Here is a 20,175-nt window from a genome sequence, read left to right on the forward strand (position 1 = left end):
TTTCAATTTTCTCTGGCCCTTTCATAGGAGAAGCCTTTCTAGATGAAATCCCTCATTGTATGCTATGAGTCTCAATACCCTCAAGTAATTTCCTGACATTTATATCTACTGTGTTGTGTTTGACATTAATCAGCCAACTTCCTACTTATACTGAAATGATTTTATCATCATTATAGGATCCATCTCTAAATCATGTAAGATATAGTAGAAACAGATGTTATTTAGTGCTAAGGAGTTTGGTAACCTGCTGTTTTAATTGTTTCATTTGCTTATCTGAATAACTGTGTGGCTCTAAATTCCTGAAAGTAAAGGGAGGGATCATTCCTGGCTCTATTTTTTTTATGTGAATGGATGATGGCCCTCGTTTTTTTCATGTTAAGTATATGCTGCTGTGCTGAGCTTCATGCTTATCTTGAATTTTAAAATTTGACAGAGAATATCACTCTGATTCCCAAGATGCCATGTATTTATAACATGTACTTCTATTGTTTTCATCTGTCCACTTGAAACTGTTTTATACAGGCAGTTCTTTTTCTACACAGTATTATTGGTATTGCAGTTTATATTCGGGTACTTCAGGTGTCTGGAAGATGAATACAGAACTGGAGTGAAAACAACTCTTTGTAGGAACTTCAATAAAAACCTTTCAGTTTTTCTATCCCATTGTTTGTTACATTGAGGCTTGCAATGGAGACAGGGTCTTAATGTGTACTGCCACCTCTCCTGGACCTGATTGCATAGACTTGACTGGCATTCAACTCAGAGACAAATGTTCCCACCTCTTTTCTGAATATTGTGGTTAAAGGCACAACACATCAATAAGCCTAGTTTGTACATCGTACATCTTTTTTTCTTTCTGTAGTCACTAACTTTTCATACAATTTTCTCATGCATACGATGTTCAACTCAGAGACAAATGTTCCCACCTCTTTTCTGAATATTGTGGTTAAAGGCACAACACATCAATAAACCTAGTTTGTACATCGTACATCTCTTTTTTCTTTCTGTATTCACTAACTTTTCATACAATTTTCTCATGCATACGATGTACTGTTGATCTTTAGTTTTCTCTCTCTGTTAATAGATAATGTTCTTAAGGTGAAATCCCATTAAAAGTGTAGAGAAATGACAGAATTGACTCTCCTTTTCTATTTTCTTCTAAAGTGACTGTCTATGTCATGGAATAAGAATGGGTAACAGCAGCATCATACAATACTTTCAAAGAAGTATGCATTTCCAATGATGTCACTGTCATGCTTACGTTGTACACATGTATGGTATATTTTTGAAGGCAGTGACCTATGATGATGTGCATATCAACTTCACTAAGGAAGAGTGGGATTTGCTGAATCCTTCCCAGAAGAATCTCTACAAAGATGTGATGCTGGAGACCTACAGGAACCTAACTACTATAGGTAAAAATGAAATTCCTTCATGTTTCAAAATATGGAGACAACTTTTCTCTGGTTTATGATGTTCTGTAATTTGATTTAGAAAGAAGTACAATGAGGTGAATACCAGTCATAATTCCTAGGTGCACTTAAGATAATAAGCTAATTGTTGTACAGTGTTAAATAATATACAAATTCGGGTACTGTGTTTTAGGATACATTTGGGAAGATCGTAACACTGAAGATCATTGTCAATGTTCTAGAAGACATGCAAGGTAATTTTCTTGTGCAAATTCCTAACAATGTGCCTCTGATGAGTTTGTAATGTGTCCTGGAACTGTTAAACAAAAGCAATAGTGTAAATAAGCACTGCTTTAAATGCGTTGATGGTTATTAAATTCTCACAAATCCATATACCTCAGTCATTCATTTATGAAAAAGTCAAGGAAGCAATGCCTAAACAGATATCACCATTTGAGTCATAGCACCATGAGAGCTGTTATAGATCTGCCAGCCCATTTGTTTCCTGCTACTCATTACAGGAAATGTATACATTTCAGTGATGATGAATATAGCTGCAAAACTTTCTATTATATCAGTAGCCCAGAGTAAGTCTTGTATTACTTATATACTTTTTGTGACTATGCTAAGTTTAGTGAAAGCAGCTGTTAGAGTCAAAGGTCAAGTAACAGATGTTGTGGAGAAACCTTAATATCTATACCACAAGACTGTGAGGAACAGAGAGTCAAACTGTGAAGAGTCAATGTCATATCTTTTACTCATTATTCTTCCTTTCGTGTGTGTGTGTGTGTGTGTGTGTGTGTGTGTGTGTGTGTGATTTGTCACTCTTGACATGAGTGTATGAGCATAGGGATATGGAAAGATTTGGCATACCTCTCTTTAAGAACAATTAAGAAGATAAAATGTAGTTCTTATATAGAGTATACTTGCTGAATTTGATCCAAGAATACAAAGTTAATTCATTTTCTACCATCATTGTTAATACATAAACAGAGTCACATTACAAAAAAACCATAAGTTCTAGGTCTGTACAAATACTTCCAGGTATCTTAGTTTTTTTAGCAAATGTATAATGATTCACAATATAGAAAAATTTATGAATGCATTAAAGTTGGTAAAGCACTCAGAGTATGCAGTTCTCTTCAAAAATGTAAAAAATATCCTAGAAAAAATATAGGTATAGATGAATAGGTAAACCATGACACAAAGGAATTTAACATCACAAGTATTTTTCCAGATGCAAAATAACCCCTGAGAGAACAAAACATGATTTTAAAAAAAGATATAAAACCTTAATTTTCAATTCCTTTTTATAATTGAAACAAATTATGAAATTAATTTATACAGATATGATGTTCAACAGTGCATTGTATGTGGTAAAGCTTTTACATGTGTCAATTATCCTTGCAGGATTGAAAGAAATCAAACTGGAGAGAAGTTTTCAGTTTATTCTCATTGTGCTAAAGCCTTGTCTTATGACACTCACTATCTAAGGAATGATAAAACACACACCAGAGAAAAATGCTTTGAAATTAAGCAATGTGGTAAAACCTTTGCTTATCACAGTCATCTTCAAATGCATAAAAGGACACACACTGGAGAGAAACCCCATGAATATCTTCAAGATGGTCAAGACTTTGTTCTTTGTGAAACTCATCAAAGTCATAAAAGATCACGTATTGGAGAGAAATCATATGGATATATTCTGTGTGGTAAGACATTTGCTGATGATAGTCATTGTCAAAAGAATAAAAGGACACATACTGGAGAGAATCCCTGTGAATATAATCAGTGTGGTAAGGCCTTTGCTAGACACAGTGTTCTTCAAACACATAAAAGAACACATACTGGAGAGAAGCCCTATAAATGTAATCAGTGTGGTAAAGCCTTTGCTCAACACAGTGTTCTTCGGATCCATGAAAGAACACATACTGGAGAAAAACCCTATGAATGTAATCAGTGTGGTAAGGCCTTTGCACAGTATGGTCATCTTCGAGTGCATGAAAGAACACATACTGGAGAGAAACCCTATGAATGTAATCAGTGTGGTAAGGCCTTTGCACAGAACTGTACTCTTAAATGCCATAAAAGAACACATACTGGAGAAAAACCCTATGTATGTATTCAGTGTGGTAAGGCCTTTGCATATCACCATACCTTAAAACTGCATAAAAGAACACATACTGGAGAGAAACCCTATGAATATAATCAGTGTGGTAAGGCCTTTGCTAGACACAGTGTTCTTCAAACACAAAAAAGAACTCATACTGGAGAGAAACCCTATGAATGTAATCAGTGTGGTAAGGCCTTTGCACAGTATGGTCATCTTCGAGCGCATGAAAGAACACATACTGGAGAGAAACCCTATCAATGTAATCAGTGTGATAAGGCCTTTGCACAATATGGTGGTCTTCAAGCTCATCAAAGAACACATACTGGAGAAAGACCCTATGAATGTAATCAGTGTAGTAAGGCCTTTGCTAGACACAGTGTTCTTCAAACACATAAAAGAACACATACTGGAGAGAAGCCCTATAAATGTAATCAGTGTGGTAAAGCCTTTGCTGATTCCAGTGTTCTTCTAATCCATGAAAGAACACATACTGGAGAAAAACCCTATGAATGTAATCAGTGTGGTAAGGCCTTTGTTGGAAACAGTGCTCTTCAAATACATAAAAGAACACATACTGGGGAGAAACCCTATGAATGTAATCAGTGTGGTAAGGCCTTTGCACAGAAATGTCATCTTAAATGCCATAAAAGAACACATACTGGAGAAAAACCCTATGTATGTATTCAGTGTGGTAAAGCCTTTGCAACTAAGGGTAAACTTGAATTACATAAAAGAACACACACTGGAGAGAAGCCCTATGAATGTAATCAGTGTGGTAAGGCCTTTGCAGTGCACAGTAATCTTCAAATCCATAAAAGAAGACACGCTGGAAAGAAACCCCATAAATGTAATCAGTGTGGTAAAGCCTTTGCTATTCACAGTGCTCTTCAAAACCATGAAAGAACACATACTGGAGAGAAACCCTATGAATGTAAACAGTGTGGTAAGGCCTTTGCACAGTATGGTGGTCTTCGATATCATCAAAGAACACATACTGGAGAGAAACCCTATGAATGTAATCAGTGTGGTAAGGCCTTTGCATATCACCATACCTTAAAACTGCATAAAAGAACACATACTGGAGAGAAACCCTATGAATGTAATCAGTGTGGTAAGGCCTTTGCATATCACCATACCTTAAAACTGCATAAAAGAACACATACTGGAGAGAAACCCTATGAATATAATCAGTGTGGTAAGGCCTTTGCTAGACACAGTGTTCTTCAAACACAAAAAAGAACTCATACTGGAGAGAAACCCTATGAATGTAATCAGCGTGGTAAGGCCTTTGCACAGTATGGTCATCTTCGAGCGCATGAAAGAACACATACTGGAGAGAAACCCTATCAATGTAATCAGTGTGATAAGGCCTTTGCACAATATGGTGGTCTTCAAGCTCATCAAAGAACACATACTGGAGAAAGACCCTATGAATGTAATCAGTGTAGTAAGGCCTTTGCTAGGCACAGTGTTCTTCAAACACATAAAAGAACACATACTGGAGAGAAGCCCTATAAATGTAATCAGTGTGGTAAAGCCTTTGCTGATTCCAGTGTTCTTCTAATCCATGAAAGAACACATACTGGAGAAAAACCCTATGAATGTAATCAGTGTGGTAAGGCCTTTGTTGGAAACAGTGCTCTTCAAATACATAAAAGAACACATACTGGGGAGAAACCCTATGAATGTAATCAGTGTGGTAAGGCCTTTGCACAGAAATGTCATCTTAAATGCCATAAAAGAACACATACTGGAGAAAAACCCTATGTATGTATTCAGTGTGGTAAAGCCTTTGCAACTAAGGGTAATCTTGAATTACATAAAAGAACACACACTGGAGAGAAGCCCTATGAATGTAATCAGTGTGGTAAGGCCTTTGCATATCACAGTAATCTTCAAATCCATAAAAGAAGACACGCTGGAAAGAAACCCCATAAATGTAATCAGTGTGGTAAAGCCTTTGCTATTCACAGTGCTCTTCAAAACCATGAAAGAACACATACTGGAGAGAAACCCTATGAATGTAAACAGTGTGGTAAGGCCTTTGCACAGTATGGTGGTCTTCGATATCATCAAAGAACACATACTGGAGAGAAACCCTATGAATGTAATCAGTGTGGTAAGGCCTTTGCATATCACCATACCTTAAAACTGCATAAAAGAACACATACTGGAGAGAAACCCTATGAATGTAATCAGTGTGGTAAGGCCTTTGCATATCACCATACCTTAAAACTGCATAAAAGAACTCATACTGGAGAGAAACCCCATGAATGTAATCAGTGTGGTAAGGCCTTTGCACAGTATGGTGGTCTTCAATCTCATCAAAGAACACACACTGGAGAGAAACCCTATGAATGTAATCAGTGTGGTAAAGCTTTTGCACGTCATGGTGTCCTTGAAATGCATAAAAAAACACATACTGGAGGAGAAACCCTATGAATGTAATCACTGTTAAGGCCTTTGCTAGACACAGTGTTCTTCAAACACATAAAAGAACACATACTGGAGTGAAGCCCTATATATGTGGTCAGTGTGGTAAGGCTTTTACACGTCATTTTTTTCTTCAGTTGCATAAGAGAACACATACTGGAGAGAAACCCTATGAATACAATTAATGTGTAAGGCCTTTGCTCAAAACTAGTCGTAAAAATCATGAACACATACTGGAGAGAAGCCCTATAAATGTAATCAGTGTGGTAAGGCCTTTGCACAGTAAGGTGCTCTTCAGTATCATCAAAGAACACACACTGGAGAGAAACCCTATGAATGTAATCAGTGTGGTAAAGCCTTTGCTCATCACAGTGTTCTTCAAATGCATAAAAGAATACATACTTGAGAGAAACTCTATGAATGTAATCGGTGTGGTAAGTCCTTTGCATATCAAAATAATCTTCACATTCATAAAAGAATGCATTCTAAAAACAACCCTTTGAATAAAATCAGTGTGTTAAGGCCTGTACTCTTCAAGGGCATAAAAGAACACATACTGAAGAGATATCTGCGAATGGAAAATGTGGTAAATCATTTTCACAATCATTTCCAAATACATAAACTAGGCCATCCTGTAGAGAAACTCTCAATTTAATGTGTCTATTCTTCAAAAAATGAGAAAAATCATACTGTAGAGAAACTATATAAATGAATAGTATTTTGTGCTTCATATAGTAGTAAGATTCTTTGTGTGTAATCAATCTGATAAAGCTTGTGCATATTACCATAATCTTTTTTGACCTGAGGAAGAAACTGGGGGCTTATTGTCAATTATGTTTAATATGCCTTGTGTGTATTCAAAGAAGTATTTTCATTTATCTTTTATAGATGTAATAAATAGTATAATCAGCAATCAGTTGTGTATCTGACACTATAACTTGATGTTCTTTTTAAAATTTTTTTATCAATCTTTATTGAGCTCTACATTTTTCTCTACTCCCCTCCCTGCATCTCCCCTCCCCTTCAACCCTCTCCCAAGGTCCCCATGCTCCCAATTTACTCAAGAGATCTTGTCTTTTTCTTTTCCAGTGTATGTATGTCTCCTTAGTGTCCTCACTGTTCTCTAAGTTCTCTGCGATTGTGATTTGTAGGCTGGTTTTGTTTGCTTTATGATTAAAACCCACTTATGACTGAGTACCTGTGATAATTGTCTTTCTGTGTCTGGGTTACCTCACTCAAAATGATGTTTTCTAGCTCCATCCATTTTCCTGCAAAATTTGAGATGCAATCGAGGTTAGGATTCTAGTCTTGCAATAAGTGTCCTTTCCCACTGAGTCATCTCATTGTTGCTCAAATTCAATTAGAAGAAATATTACAACAGTAAAGCCCTTTTTTGTATTGAGATTGTAAATGCATTTCCATTCAAGAATCAAAAAACATAGGACAATTTGAATAGTCAATCCTCTTTGCATGTGAAAATAGTCTTAGAAACACAGATTTTTAAAATTTTTTCACTCCGAGGAAAAAAAATGTATTTGTAAAACTTTCTTCGAATCAAAATTATATGCCAGCGAATTGCATAATTTACTAAAGTTCATTCCTGCTGATTATGATAACCTGGCTTTTATATCTTGTTTACCCTAATACTCTTACAAATTTTGTCATATTTGTTCACATCAGCATTACTTATACAGAGTCCTACATCAGCTCATTCACAAATAATTTTTAAACCCAAAAAAGTGTCTTTGAGGTTATTTGCAGCCAAATGACTATTTAGGTTTAAGCACTAAAACGCACAAAGTGTAAGTAGGTCATAGACAACTATGAGTTTGCCTGTCTGTGCTACATGCACAACATGGCTCATGTGTATTCACAAAAATACACATCAAGCATTTTCAAATGGATGGAGTTGACACTGCAATAAAAATAACCCATTATTATTGACATTACTTGGCTATTTAAATTACAGAACTTCAAGAAATATTGTTATTCATCAAAATAATGATGTTCCCTTCTAAGTCTTTCATTATGTTTTTAAAAACACACAATTCAGCTCAACTTAGAGGTGCATGGCTATAATCACAGAACATGGGAGTGTGGGTGGGTCCGATCTCAATGAGTTTGAGGCCAGCTTGTTCCACATAATGCATACCTGTCATCAGTGGCTACATGGACATATCCTATCTGAAAAACACAAAGACTATCCCAAATTATGAAAGTTTTCCTAATAAAATCTGTCTGGAGTCAGACTAATTTCGACCAACGTTTTAAATATTCCCTCACATAGAACTGTCTTAACAATGAAAATGAACAATATACCAGTTCCATCCATTGAATCCTTGCCAACCATCTAGAGTGGACTTTATTCTTCAAGTGATAAGAGACAGAAGGAACAGTGTGACCTCTCTACCTTCAGCATTAGAATGACAGGTTGGACCTGGAGAGTTGTCTCAGGCATACTGCTCCTCTTGGGTACACAAGTTTGATTCATCGCATCATATCTGATTGGTCTGAAATCCCTGTAATTGGAGGTCCTGAATATTGGGTGCATTCTTCTGCCCTCAAAGGGTACAAGATGTGCAAATATGAAAAGATCTGTTTTTGATTCTATATTAAATAGATTTTCTTCATGTGTCTGTTAACCTTAAAAAGAAATAACATTCAATTTAGATATACAAGTTTAACCAGTGAGTTTACTAAGTGTATGACCAGAAGATAGTGTCTACTCCTGTGACTGGAGGTACAGACAGTTGTGAGCTGTCTTGTGGGTGCTGGGTATCAAAGGTTCTCTGGATGAGTCACCAATGTTCTAAGTGCTGAGCCTTCTTTTCAGCCTCATGAACATGTCATTAATAACAGTAAGGTATAAAAGGCTGATCTTAAGATGAGTTCATCTTAACTCATCCTTGGCCCAGAAGAAATAAATGACTGATAGTATTGGAAACAAACTTAGACTTAGTTCTTAAAGAATGTCGGAGCCAAATCTTCCCCAAATAAGGGGAAAGTACAAAAAATTAATCAGGAAACAAGCTGACAATAAAAGTCTTCAAAAGATATTTGGATATTTAACCAAAGCAGTTGGCCATAATTGGAACTTAGAAACTCAGTTATCAGGTGTCCCCTTGCTTGAGTTCATTCTACAAGGTTGTGGGTGGTTCTTGGTTGGCCACAAAGAGCAATCATGTTTTCATTTATTGGTGGCCCCTCCTACTAATGACAGTAAACACATCACTTTTGTATTCACAGTTTAAAATTTTCTCTTACACTGCCTTGTGTTTGTAGACCACAATCAACATGCATTTAAGTAACTCAAAACTCTGAACTATCAAGAAATTGGACACAATTAAAAATGGGAAATTACTATTCCGCAGTAGAAGTCAGCAATCATATCTTTGAACAGAGAACTTTATGCTAATTTTTCATATGATATAGTGCACAGTAGCAAAGTAGATCAGTGTAGTGAGTAAGAAAGGACGCTTCTGGGAAGGTGTTGAAGGTAATTCCCAATAATGCTGTCCAGAGCTATTCAAGATTCAGTCATGTCAAATAAAAGACCAAAGGTGGGCTGCAGCCACAAACACATGACTGTGACACCTGAGCAGGACAGCCTGGAGAATCAAGTCAGAGCTGCACACATTCTTTGATTTGTAGAACCGGGGGGGAGGGGATGGCCAGCAGGTTCATAACTCTCAGGTCAGCAAGAGAAAGAAGACACAGTGCCAGTAAACTTAAGGTCTCTTAAAAGAACTGCCTATTTTTCTGCAAATGCTCATCATCTGATAAAGGGGGCAAGCCTCTGATCACTGATTGCTAGCATAGCCCACCAAGAAAAAGAGGCTGTCACTGAGAAGCTGTAGTTGGCTATGTAGTTTTTTGTTTTGATTCCTTTTCCAAGTTATTTCAGATTTTATGTGAAAATTTTTGTCCACACATTGGAATGCAATTTGTAAACAGTTACTTCTTTCCTACCTGACAGTTCAAAGTAACTACATTGAGGTTTTTAATAATTGAAAATACTTGACCAATAGATCAGGCTTATTACTACCTGTGACATTTTTAAGTTAACACATTCTTTATTTACTATCTATCACAGAGTAGAACCTTTATTAACAAGGCACATTCATGTCATGCTCCCTGTGCCTCGTCCCTATTTACTGGCCAGTCATTTCTTTATTTTTTTATTTTTTATTTTTTTATTTTTCGAGACAGGGTTTCTCTGTGGCTTTGGAGCCTGTCCTGGAACTAGCTCTTGTAGACACCAGGCTGGTCTCGAACTCACAGAGATCCGCCTGCCTCTGCCTCCCGAGTGCTGGGATTAAAGGCTTGCACCACCACTGCCCGGCTCAGTCATTTCTTTATTAAAGCAAATGGAGTGAAAAATCTTCAGAGTATACAAAAGAATCATTCCACAACAGATGTTACTTGGAAAGATTTGGTTTGTAAAATATTCAAAACTTTGGTACTCATGAGAATATGACCTTTTTTACATAAAACCTGCTAAATATCTATACAAATATAAACTGGCATAGATAAATATAGAAAGATACACAAGCAAAGTAAGCAATGAATTGTATGTACATACGTTTGTATGTACTAGTGTTCATCTGTGTATGTATGTTTGTGCATGAGTGTGTATATACTTGTGGAGACGTATATATGTGATTGTATATGTGTGTGTATATATTTGGAAGAGAAATCAACCTCTGATGTCAGGCCTCTAATTTCACCAAACTTTTATTTTCTATTTCTTTTTAGATAGGGTCTCCTATTGCTCTGTAACTTTCCAATTAGAATAAGATAGCTGACCAACAAGCCCCAGGTACTCATTTGTCTCCATGTCCCTTTCCCATTACTGGTGTTAAAAAGGCCTTGTGACCTTACCTTTTTTTTCTTTTTCTATTCAGCATGGATTCTGCGGCTCATATTGAGTTCCTTAAGTTCACAGGAATATCTCACCTGTCTTCTCTGGCCCTCTCAACTACAGATATTCTGTCAGCACTGTTTAGTTTTGGTTTATCTTGTCAGATAATTCCATGCAGCCTTGAGACTGGCCCCCATGTTCTGGGAAGCGTGTATGTGAAGGCCTGAGGTTGATATGAAGAGTCTTGCTCAATCTCTCTCTCTGCTACTTATCTACCTACCTACCTATGTACCTATCAATCTATCTTTCTGTGTTTTGAGACAGTATCTCAGAGTGGAGCCCTCTAATTCTACTCTAGCTAGTCAATACATCCCATGAATCTTCTTGTCTGCTTCTTCCCCTTACTTGGGGTCACAGGCATAGGCATCCAGAACCTGACATTTTATGTGGGTGCGGGGAATCCAAAATTAGTATCTAATTCTTGCATATAGGACTTTAACATCACCCCATACCCCACTGCCATCTCCTAAACAGCACGTTATGAAAAGTGTCAACAGATGGATAGATGTTAGATAAACAGATTGATATATGATGAGACAGAACGGCTATCCACTGTGAAGTCTAGATTTGGTGTTTAGGAGTTCATTGCCATTGTTAGAGTTTGAAAATGAAGCAGTCCCTCAGTTTATATGCTTATTGGTTGGTTTCCCAGACGGTGGCAACATTTGGGGTTAGTGTGATCTTTATGGTATAGTTGGAGGAAGTAGGTCACTGGAAATGTGCCTTGCAAGTAATATATTTCCCTGACCTTTCCTGTTTTCCTTCTCTCTGCTTTCTAGTCCTTATGTCATAATAAAACTTCTCAGTAACCTTTTCCGTCATTGTGAATTTCTGCCTAGGGGCACAGGACTGAAAATCTGTGAACAGTTGTTCCCAGTACAACACCACACCTATACTGGGACTTCTGCAAGAATAATCAATTGATTAGAACTTCTGTGCTTGTGGAGAGGTTTGGATGATAGAGTTTCAGAGCATAATTATAGTTTATGTTAGATTATCTTTAGCCCCTTTAATATCCATTTGTCTTAGTGTTCTATTTTCTGTAGAGATACCAGATCCTTGGGGACTCATATAAAAGGAAACATTTAGGGGAAAAAGCTGGATCGAGAAAACGTCTTAAAAGAGTGAGTTAACCCAGATCTAAAAAGAGAAATTAATCACTCCTAAATGGCTTTTAGATATAAAGCAAAGGAAAACCAGCCTAAAATTCACAATACCAGAGAACATAGACAACAAAAAGGAGCCTAAGAAAAACATACATGGATCTATTCTACATAGGACATATAGAAAGACAAGATCTTAGTAAATTGGGAGCATGTGGATCATGGGAGAAGGGGAGGAGACAGGAAGGGAGAGTAGTGGAAAAAACATATAGTTGAATAAAAAACAGCTTAAAAAATCCTTGCTACATAGAAGATTATGGGTTAATTATCAAAAATGATAGTAAGAAATGAATAGCTGAAATATGGAACTTTGCTTAATTTTGTAGCTGTATAAAATCACTTCTCATGCTAAGGCAAACTGATTTCTGACATTTAATTAAAAACAATCCACGCATTTTTCCAACAGAAAATTGAAGATTTGTACCATATCTCCCCATATTCCCAAACCTATAATAACATGCACACACGAGAAAGAAGTGTTTGATTTTACTTAATAAAGCTGCATTCATTCTAAATTCATCACTCAACACTGAGGTCATGTTTTTATGATGAGTTTTGAAGGCTGTACAAGTCAGAGTGACAGACCCTGAAGCTCAACGAGTACTAATTGAATCTTTGACTTTTGAAAACACCAAGTTAGAGCCTGGTGGTGGTGGCGCACGCCTTTAATCCCAGCACTCGGGAGGCAGAGGCAGGCGGATCTCTGAGTTCGAGGCCAGCCTGGTCTACAAGAGCTAGTTCCCGGACAGGCTCTAGAAACTACAGGGAAACCCTGTCTCAACTCCCCCCCCCCCCCCCCCCCCCAAAAAAAGAAAAGAAAATACCAAGTTAGAGTGTAAGAATATCTTGGTCTTTTATAGGTCCGATGAGCACCTACAAATGAATGGATCATGTATACAATAAATCTAGCAGCCAGAATCAAGTGCTAGAATCAAGAAAGTGACCACACACTTTACAGATTGATTTATAATGTTAAGAGACCATGCCCAAGTGGATTGGTATCTTAAAGGCTATTGCCAGAAGGAGCTTTCATAGCACCTACCCCTTTTGTTTAAATAAGAGAATCATGATATGAGGTAACAAACCACGAGCCTCATAGTAAAATATAAAATAACAGAAATGGGTTAATTTAAGATGTAAGAACTATATAGCAATATGCCTGAGCTGTTGACAAAACAGTGTTGTAATTAATAGTTTTGTGTGATTATTCAGGTCTGCGTGGTCAGGAAACAAAAGTGCAGTCTCCATTTACACATCATCCACACCATATGGAGCGAGGCCTGACCTCCAACAGTGGTCTGCTGCTCTGGAATATTATTTTCACTGTGTAAAGTTGTGTTACATTTTTTGATGCTTTTTTTTAATGATGCAAACATGTTTTACATTTTTTGAATAAATAAAATTAACCTGTGGTCAACTGGCTGCATCAGCAACCATCTGATAAAAAGTTGTAGGGAGAAACTAAGTGTAGTGGGAGTTTTAAGTGAAGGCTGAGTAGAAGGACACACCTTTGTTCATAAATGCAAGCAAAAAGAACACATTAGGATCTCACTATTCAACCTCTCTGAGCTAGCAGGAATTTACCTAAATATCTAAATCCCGAGTTCCACAGAAGGATAGAGATTTAGATATAGATTTTCTTAGCGTCTTGTTAGGATCCCTTATCTCATATCTCTGTGAGTCTGAGACCAGTGCCTGAGGGAACAGAATTCCCTCATCACTTTATCCCATAGGACAAACTGCTGCTGGTAAATGTGGAGTTGCAATTGCTGTTTGGGACAGAAGTTGCTTGAGGTGCAGTCAGTGTATTGAATACAAAACATCAGTGTGGCCCTCCTGCTAGCTGACTCCAGGCCACCACAGCCCCTGAGCACTCTGTCTGCTCTTTTGGGTCTGCCCCTGTCCACTGGGACTCTCAGTGAGGCAGGCTAGAAAGAGCAAGGAAATTAAGGAGCAGGGCAAAGGATAGAAGCTGCGCCCCCTGCAGTCTAGTTGGTATATTTTCCTCACTAAGAATCAAGAAACTTCAACACAAGCAATAAAACACGGATTTTCTGCAGAGGCAGTATGCATCATTCTAAAGCTATCTCAAAGAGAAATTTCAAAATGATCAAGAACTCAAGATAGGCGATAGGGTTGTTTGCCTCCAATCCCCGCATTAGGAGGGAGAGGCATGAGGCTCTCTATAAGTTTGAGGCCAGACTGGTCTACAAAGAAAGTTTCAGGACTGCCAGAGTGGTTACACAGAGAAACCCTGTTGCAGGGGGAAAAATAAATGAATAAAAACCTAACCACAAAATAATCAACAGCTCTCTTTAATTAGGGCCAGAATGTCTATGCTTTGCATTTAACTGTGTTAGCATACCATACTCACTTCTAAATCTAAATAATACACCTTACAATTTCATTTACATAGGAAATACTTGAGGATGAGGAATAAAACCTGGAAGGATGACTCAGCAGTTAAGAGCACTTACTGTTCTGCAGAGGATTCACACCCACATAGCAGAGCAGAGCATAGATCCAGGCGACCCAATGCCATCTTTTGGCCTCCATGGACTCTGCATATATATGATGTCAGAGAGAAATATATAATATGACTAATATTGGTTAGGGGCAATGCAGGCAAGGGTTGTCAAAACAGCTGAGACATTGAATGTGAGACCAGGTCTAGTTGTTGGAAGGGGAATGTTGGAGAGATGGAATGAACTGGTAATTCTTGTTCTTCTGAATATAATGATTCTTTCAACACAAGATAATTAATGAATATATCACAGTTTTTTTCTGCTATTTTCAGCTATCTTTATAGATTAGTAGACTTGATGTATATTAATTATCATTGACTAGGTCACTATGACAAACATTTCTGCTTTTTGCTCTCCTTCAGAAGACATTGGAACCAGCTTTAGTCATAGTGTGATAAGGCAAACTTGAAAGGATTTGATTCAGCAATCATGTAATTGACCCACAAAGTTTGTATATTCAGGAAATTTTCAAATGCTTGTACTGGGAGAATTACAGGTTTAAAAAAACCTTCTTTGATACCAGTAAAGCATACCAGAAACAATGTGAATAAGACACCATTTGGGTGTATTGCTTCCAGGTCTACAATCTATGCTACTGAGTACCGCTACTAACTAGAGAACATGTTTTCCCACCTTAGTTAGCTGTCACAGCAATACTCACAAATGAATTATCACATTTATATTATAATAAAAGTTCTAGTTGGATGAATGCAAATAATTATCAACAATATTGAGGTTTGAAGAAATATTAAAGTTTAAGCTTTGTTTTCAACTTTTTGAGGGTTTGTGTTAGAATTTCCATGAGAATTACATTGAGTCCTAGACTATTATTGGTAGGATGGCTGTTTTCACAATATTAATCTTACTACTGATCCTTTAACATGGAATTCTTTTTCATCTTCTAATGACTTCTTAATTTTCTTTCTTCCCTATATCAACATTTTTGTTATATACGTCTGTCACTTGTTTAGTGTTTTTCCAATATATTTTAGTAAGCTATTGTGAAATGTATTGTTCCCCTGATTTATTTTTTTTTCACACAAATATTACCTGCCAACTGCAGTTTCCCTTCCCTCCCCTCTCTTCCATATCTTACTCCATCCTTGATCTCTCCTCCATCCACCAACAGTATGCCCCCACTCTGAAAAGAGCAGGCATTTCAGAGAGATCAATCAAATAAGACATAAGAAGCTACTATAAGGCCAGTCACTTTCTATGAAAGGAAGACTGGATAAGGTAACCCTATAAGGGGGAATGTGTCCTATAAGTAGGCAAAAGACTCAGTGACTATCACTGATATTTCCAAGTTTTGTTCAATTGCCTGCAAATATCATAATATCATTGAATTATCATGAGACTTACTCACTGTGTAAATGTACCACATTTTCTTTATTGGTTCTTCAGTTGAGCAACGTTTCTATATTGTTTCCACCTTCTGCCTATGATGAATAAAGCTACTATGAAGATAGCCGAGTAAGTGCCCTTGTGGCATTACTGAGTACCTTTTGAGTATATGCCGAGGTATATAGGTAGGTCTTGAAGTAGATCTATTACCAATTTTCTAAGCAAACACCATATTGATTAACAAAGTAACTGTATAAGTTTGCATTCCTACCAGCAGTGAAGAAGTGTTTCACTTGCTTCATATTTTCTTAAGCAAGAGCTGTCTCTTGTAGTTTTGATTTTAGTAATTCTGACAGGTGTTATATAGTATCAGTTTCATTTTGATTTTCATTTCCCCAATGGCTAAAAAATGAGCATTTCGTGAACTGTTTCTCAGCCATTTCAGTTTCTTTGTTGAAAGTTATTTGTTTAGATGTGTACCCCATTTTAAAATTGAATTATTTTGTTTGTTGAGTGTAGTTTCTTGCATTCTTTTTTTTGGATATTAGTCATATGTCAGATGTAGAGTTGGTTAAAATCTTTTCTCATTCTGTAAGCTGTCATTTTGTCCCATTGATGGTGTCCTTTGCCTTATAGCAGCTTTTCAGTTTCATAAGGTCCCATCCATTAATTGTTGACATTAGCACCCGCCCTATTGGTGTTCTGGTCAGGAAGCTGCCTCTGGTGCCAATGCATTCAAGGCTCTCCCCCACTTGCTCTTCTATCAGATTTAGTGTATCTGGTTTTATGCTGATTTTTTTGCTGTTTTTTTATTGATTTTTATTGAGCTCTACATTTTTCTCTGTTCTCCTTCCTGGCTCTCCCCTCGTCTTCCAAGCCTCCCCAAAGGTCCCCATGTTCCCAGGGGAACTTATCTTTTTCTATTTTCTATTTCTCATGTAGATTAGATATATGTAACTCTAACTTAGTGTCCTTAATGTTGTCTAAGTTCTCTGGGATTGTGGTTTGTTGGTTGGTTTTCTTTGCTTCATATTTAAAAACCACTTAGGATGATGTTGGTTGTGACCTTTTTGTACATTGCTGTATCATGCTGAGATATGTGCATTATATCCCTTTTCTCCTCTGGACTTCTATAATGAAGGGACATTAGATTTTGACAAAAGCCCTTTATACATTTTATGAGATGATTATGCTTGTTTATTTGTTAGTTTTGTTGTTTTGTTTTGTTATGATTTGATTTTAGTCTATTTGTTTTTTATGGAGTATTATGATTACTGATTAATATATCGAACCATCCCTGAATCTCTTGGATGAAGCCAACTTGATTATATTGGATAATTTTTTATTTGTTCTTGAATTTGATGTGAATGTATTTTATTAAGAATTTTTTGTGTCTATGTTCATGAAGAATGTTGGTATATAATATTACATTTTCTTGAGTTTGTGTAATTTTGAATTTAGGGTAAGAAAAATGAATCAGGAAAGGAATTTTGAAATGTTTATTCAATATCTTTTTTTTGTGAAATAATTTGAGGAGCCTTAGGGTTAGAATTTCTTTGAATGTTTGGTGTAATTCTGCACTGAATTTGCCTTGCTCTGGGCTTTTTTAGGCGGGAGATTTTGAACTACAACTTCCATCTCAGCATGAGTTATGGATCCTTTAGGTTGTTTATTTGTTAATAAGATATGGGAATCAAAAATGGTCTAGCCACTTTTCAAAGCAGCCAATGTTTCTAGAACTTTTTGAAATAATCAGGTAGCTCTGTAAAATGGTAAAAAATGAGGTATCACCTGATATAAGAATTATGCATAAATATATATTAAGGATTTGGACATATATAAGTGAAAATGAATGTTTTTCATAAGACAGTCATTACCAATGCATTAAGAGTAAATTTAACCTAAGTACACATTATATAATGAATGAATAAGCACCTTGTGGTATCGTCATATTCAAGAAATTTATTCTGGTTTTAAAACAGTAAGTACTGACTTTAAACAATAAGTTCAGGCAGAATGAACTTTGAAAATATATTTCTACATATAAAGAGAGAACCCTACTGGTATCATTTAATTTTATGGGCTTTCCATGATAAGGAAATACATTGAAAAAAACAAAACATGATAAGATTTATCTTTGCTACAGTTTGGCAGTGGACTGGAGTAAAAGAATAGCATGTGATTTCAACATAATCTAGAATGCACTGATTAGTGTCGATAAACCCTGGAATTTTAAAATGTCAAAGTTTGACAAATTTGTAAGTATCCTAACTATACCAATAGTCAGTTTGCAATTTGACTAACATGGAAGAAAATGAGGGTCCGCCTTTCCCCACAGATGGCTTACCTTTTCTCTTTTTTTCTTCTTTTCTTTTCTTTCTTTTTTTCTCCCAACTGTGGCTCAATTCTGTAAGATTACAGTCTCATAAGAGCAGCCATTGTCTTAAAAGCCCATGTCTATCATTCAAAGCTGTTCCTACTTCACCATCCTTCTTGCAGACTACACCTGGTGATTCCAATACTAACACTGAGCAGAGATCACTTTAAAAAGTTCAGTTAATTAAATTTAGAGTTTCATTTACAAACTAATTTTGCATCTTTAGGATTAATATTCTTATTGAAGTAGAATTCAAAATGTTCCTATTAAAGTGGAAGCATTTATCTCTGTCAATGGATTTGTCTTATAGCTTATCTCTAAGCCAGGTCCAACCACCGGTCATCCAAATGTCAACGAAAAGAGTCAAGTAAATATCTATGTATATAAAATACTTATATGCATGTAAAAACAATTGATGAATAAAGAGTCCATGAATGTGATAGGGAGCAAGGATGGGTCTGAAACAGGGTTGAATGAGAGGAAAGGGAAGGAATACATGCTATATTTAAAAATAATATCTAAAAATAAACTAATAAAGGCCAAATTAATAGTGAAAAGCAGACTATAGAAATCTCCCAATAGAGCAAATACAGAATAAATTTCAGTGACACTTGCTTCCCAAGTCCATTTTCAGGAAAACCTGACTTTATTGCAAGTTTTAAATAAAAGGCAAAACTATGTATAACTTAGCAGATTGGTCAAGGTGTTGTCCTATCCTTTACTCTTTCAACATTGAATCTTGCCTGGAAGATCAGTCTTCCCTTCAAAATGATCTAAAAGTTGTTCATCTTTCTTCATGAGAAAAGTTTCTCTCCTGGCAGAAAAATTGTCCCTAGTGCTCTGATCTTTTCTCCTAGCCAGTGATTCCTAGATAAATAAATATTTACTTGTTTTTTTCACTATTCTGATTGCCAAAGTGACAGGAACAGGTGTCAGTTTAAAAGGCATTCAAAGGGTGGCCTGAAACTCCTAATTATTCTGTATCTACCTCTTAAGCATTCCTGATTAGGTGGGTTGGGTCTATTTCCCTATAAACTTGTCAAATGTAAATTCTAATTCTAAAAAAAAACTCTCATATATGACAACTTCAGTATAATTGTATATTCTTCATATCTTCTATATTGTCATTCATACAATGAAAATAAATTAAAGTACCATTAACTTCCTAAGAATTGCCCCAGACTTGGCTATCTAATTTTGAAAAATATTCTAAATATATGATATCAAGCTGCTAACTAAATCAGCTCAATTCCTTTTTTAAATTTTTTTCAGATGATGAGGAATGAATGTATAACATACTCTTTGTACCTGCAAGAATCAAGGCACTGATAGCTTTATGTAAATATCATTAACGTTTAAGACTGATATATTCAAGCCCAGGTGTAAAAGTCAAAATCGCAGGCATAATGTAAGATTAATGTTTCATTTCAGGTTGCAGACATGACTTTTGATTACTAAATGCATTCTCTCAATATATCATTATTTTCAAAGATGTAAGAGTATTCTTTATTTTATTGGATAAGGTGTATAATATTAATAAATAATGCAAACTTTAAAAATGAAGAGCATGCAAACAAAGTAACTTCACACTTAAGAAACCATGGGAGATATAAATGTGTCAAGAAGGCTGCACTCAAAAATCCCTAGGCACTGATAATTTTTTTTTCTCATGGTTTATTTTTTTTTATATTTAAAATTTCCATCTCCTTCCCTCCTCCTACCCCCTCCCTCCGCTCCTCTTCCCCCTTCCCTCCCCTCCTTCTCCCCCTTCCCTCCCCTTCCCTCCACCCATACCTCCCCTCCCTCCCTCTCAAGGCCAAGGAGCCATCAGGGTTCCCCACTCTATGCTAAGTCCAAGGTCCTCCCAACTCCTCCCAGGTCCAGGAA

At 36.4% G+C, this 20,175-nt stretch overlaps 1 protein-coding gene across 1 annotated transcript; it reads left to right on the plus strand.

Moving 5' to 3' along the window:
* Positions 1-1,270: 1,270 nt before the first annotated feature.
* LOC119809333 (zinc finger protein 709-like) lies at positions 1,271-6,364 on the plus strand. Its single transcript, XM_042054709.1, has 4 exons — positions 1,271-1,415; positions 1,606-1,666; positions 3,075-5,917; positions 6,246-6,364. The coding sequence occupies exons 1-4, from the start codon at positions 1,271-1,273 to the stop codon at positions 6,362-6,364; spliced, it is 3,168 nt and encodes a 1,055-aa protein (XP_041910643.1).
* Positions 6,365-20,175: the final 13,811 nt, after the last annotated feature.

Source organism: Arvicola amphibius, chromosome 3 (assembly GCF_903992535.2).
Source record: "Arvicola amphibius chromosome 3, mArvAmp1.2, whole genome shotgun sequence".
Classification (NCBI taxonomy): domain Eukaryota; kingdom Metazoa; phylum Chordata; class Mammalia; order Rodentia; family Cricetidae; genus Arvicola; species Arvicola amphibius.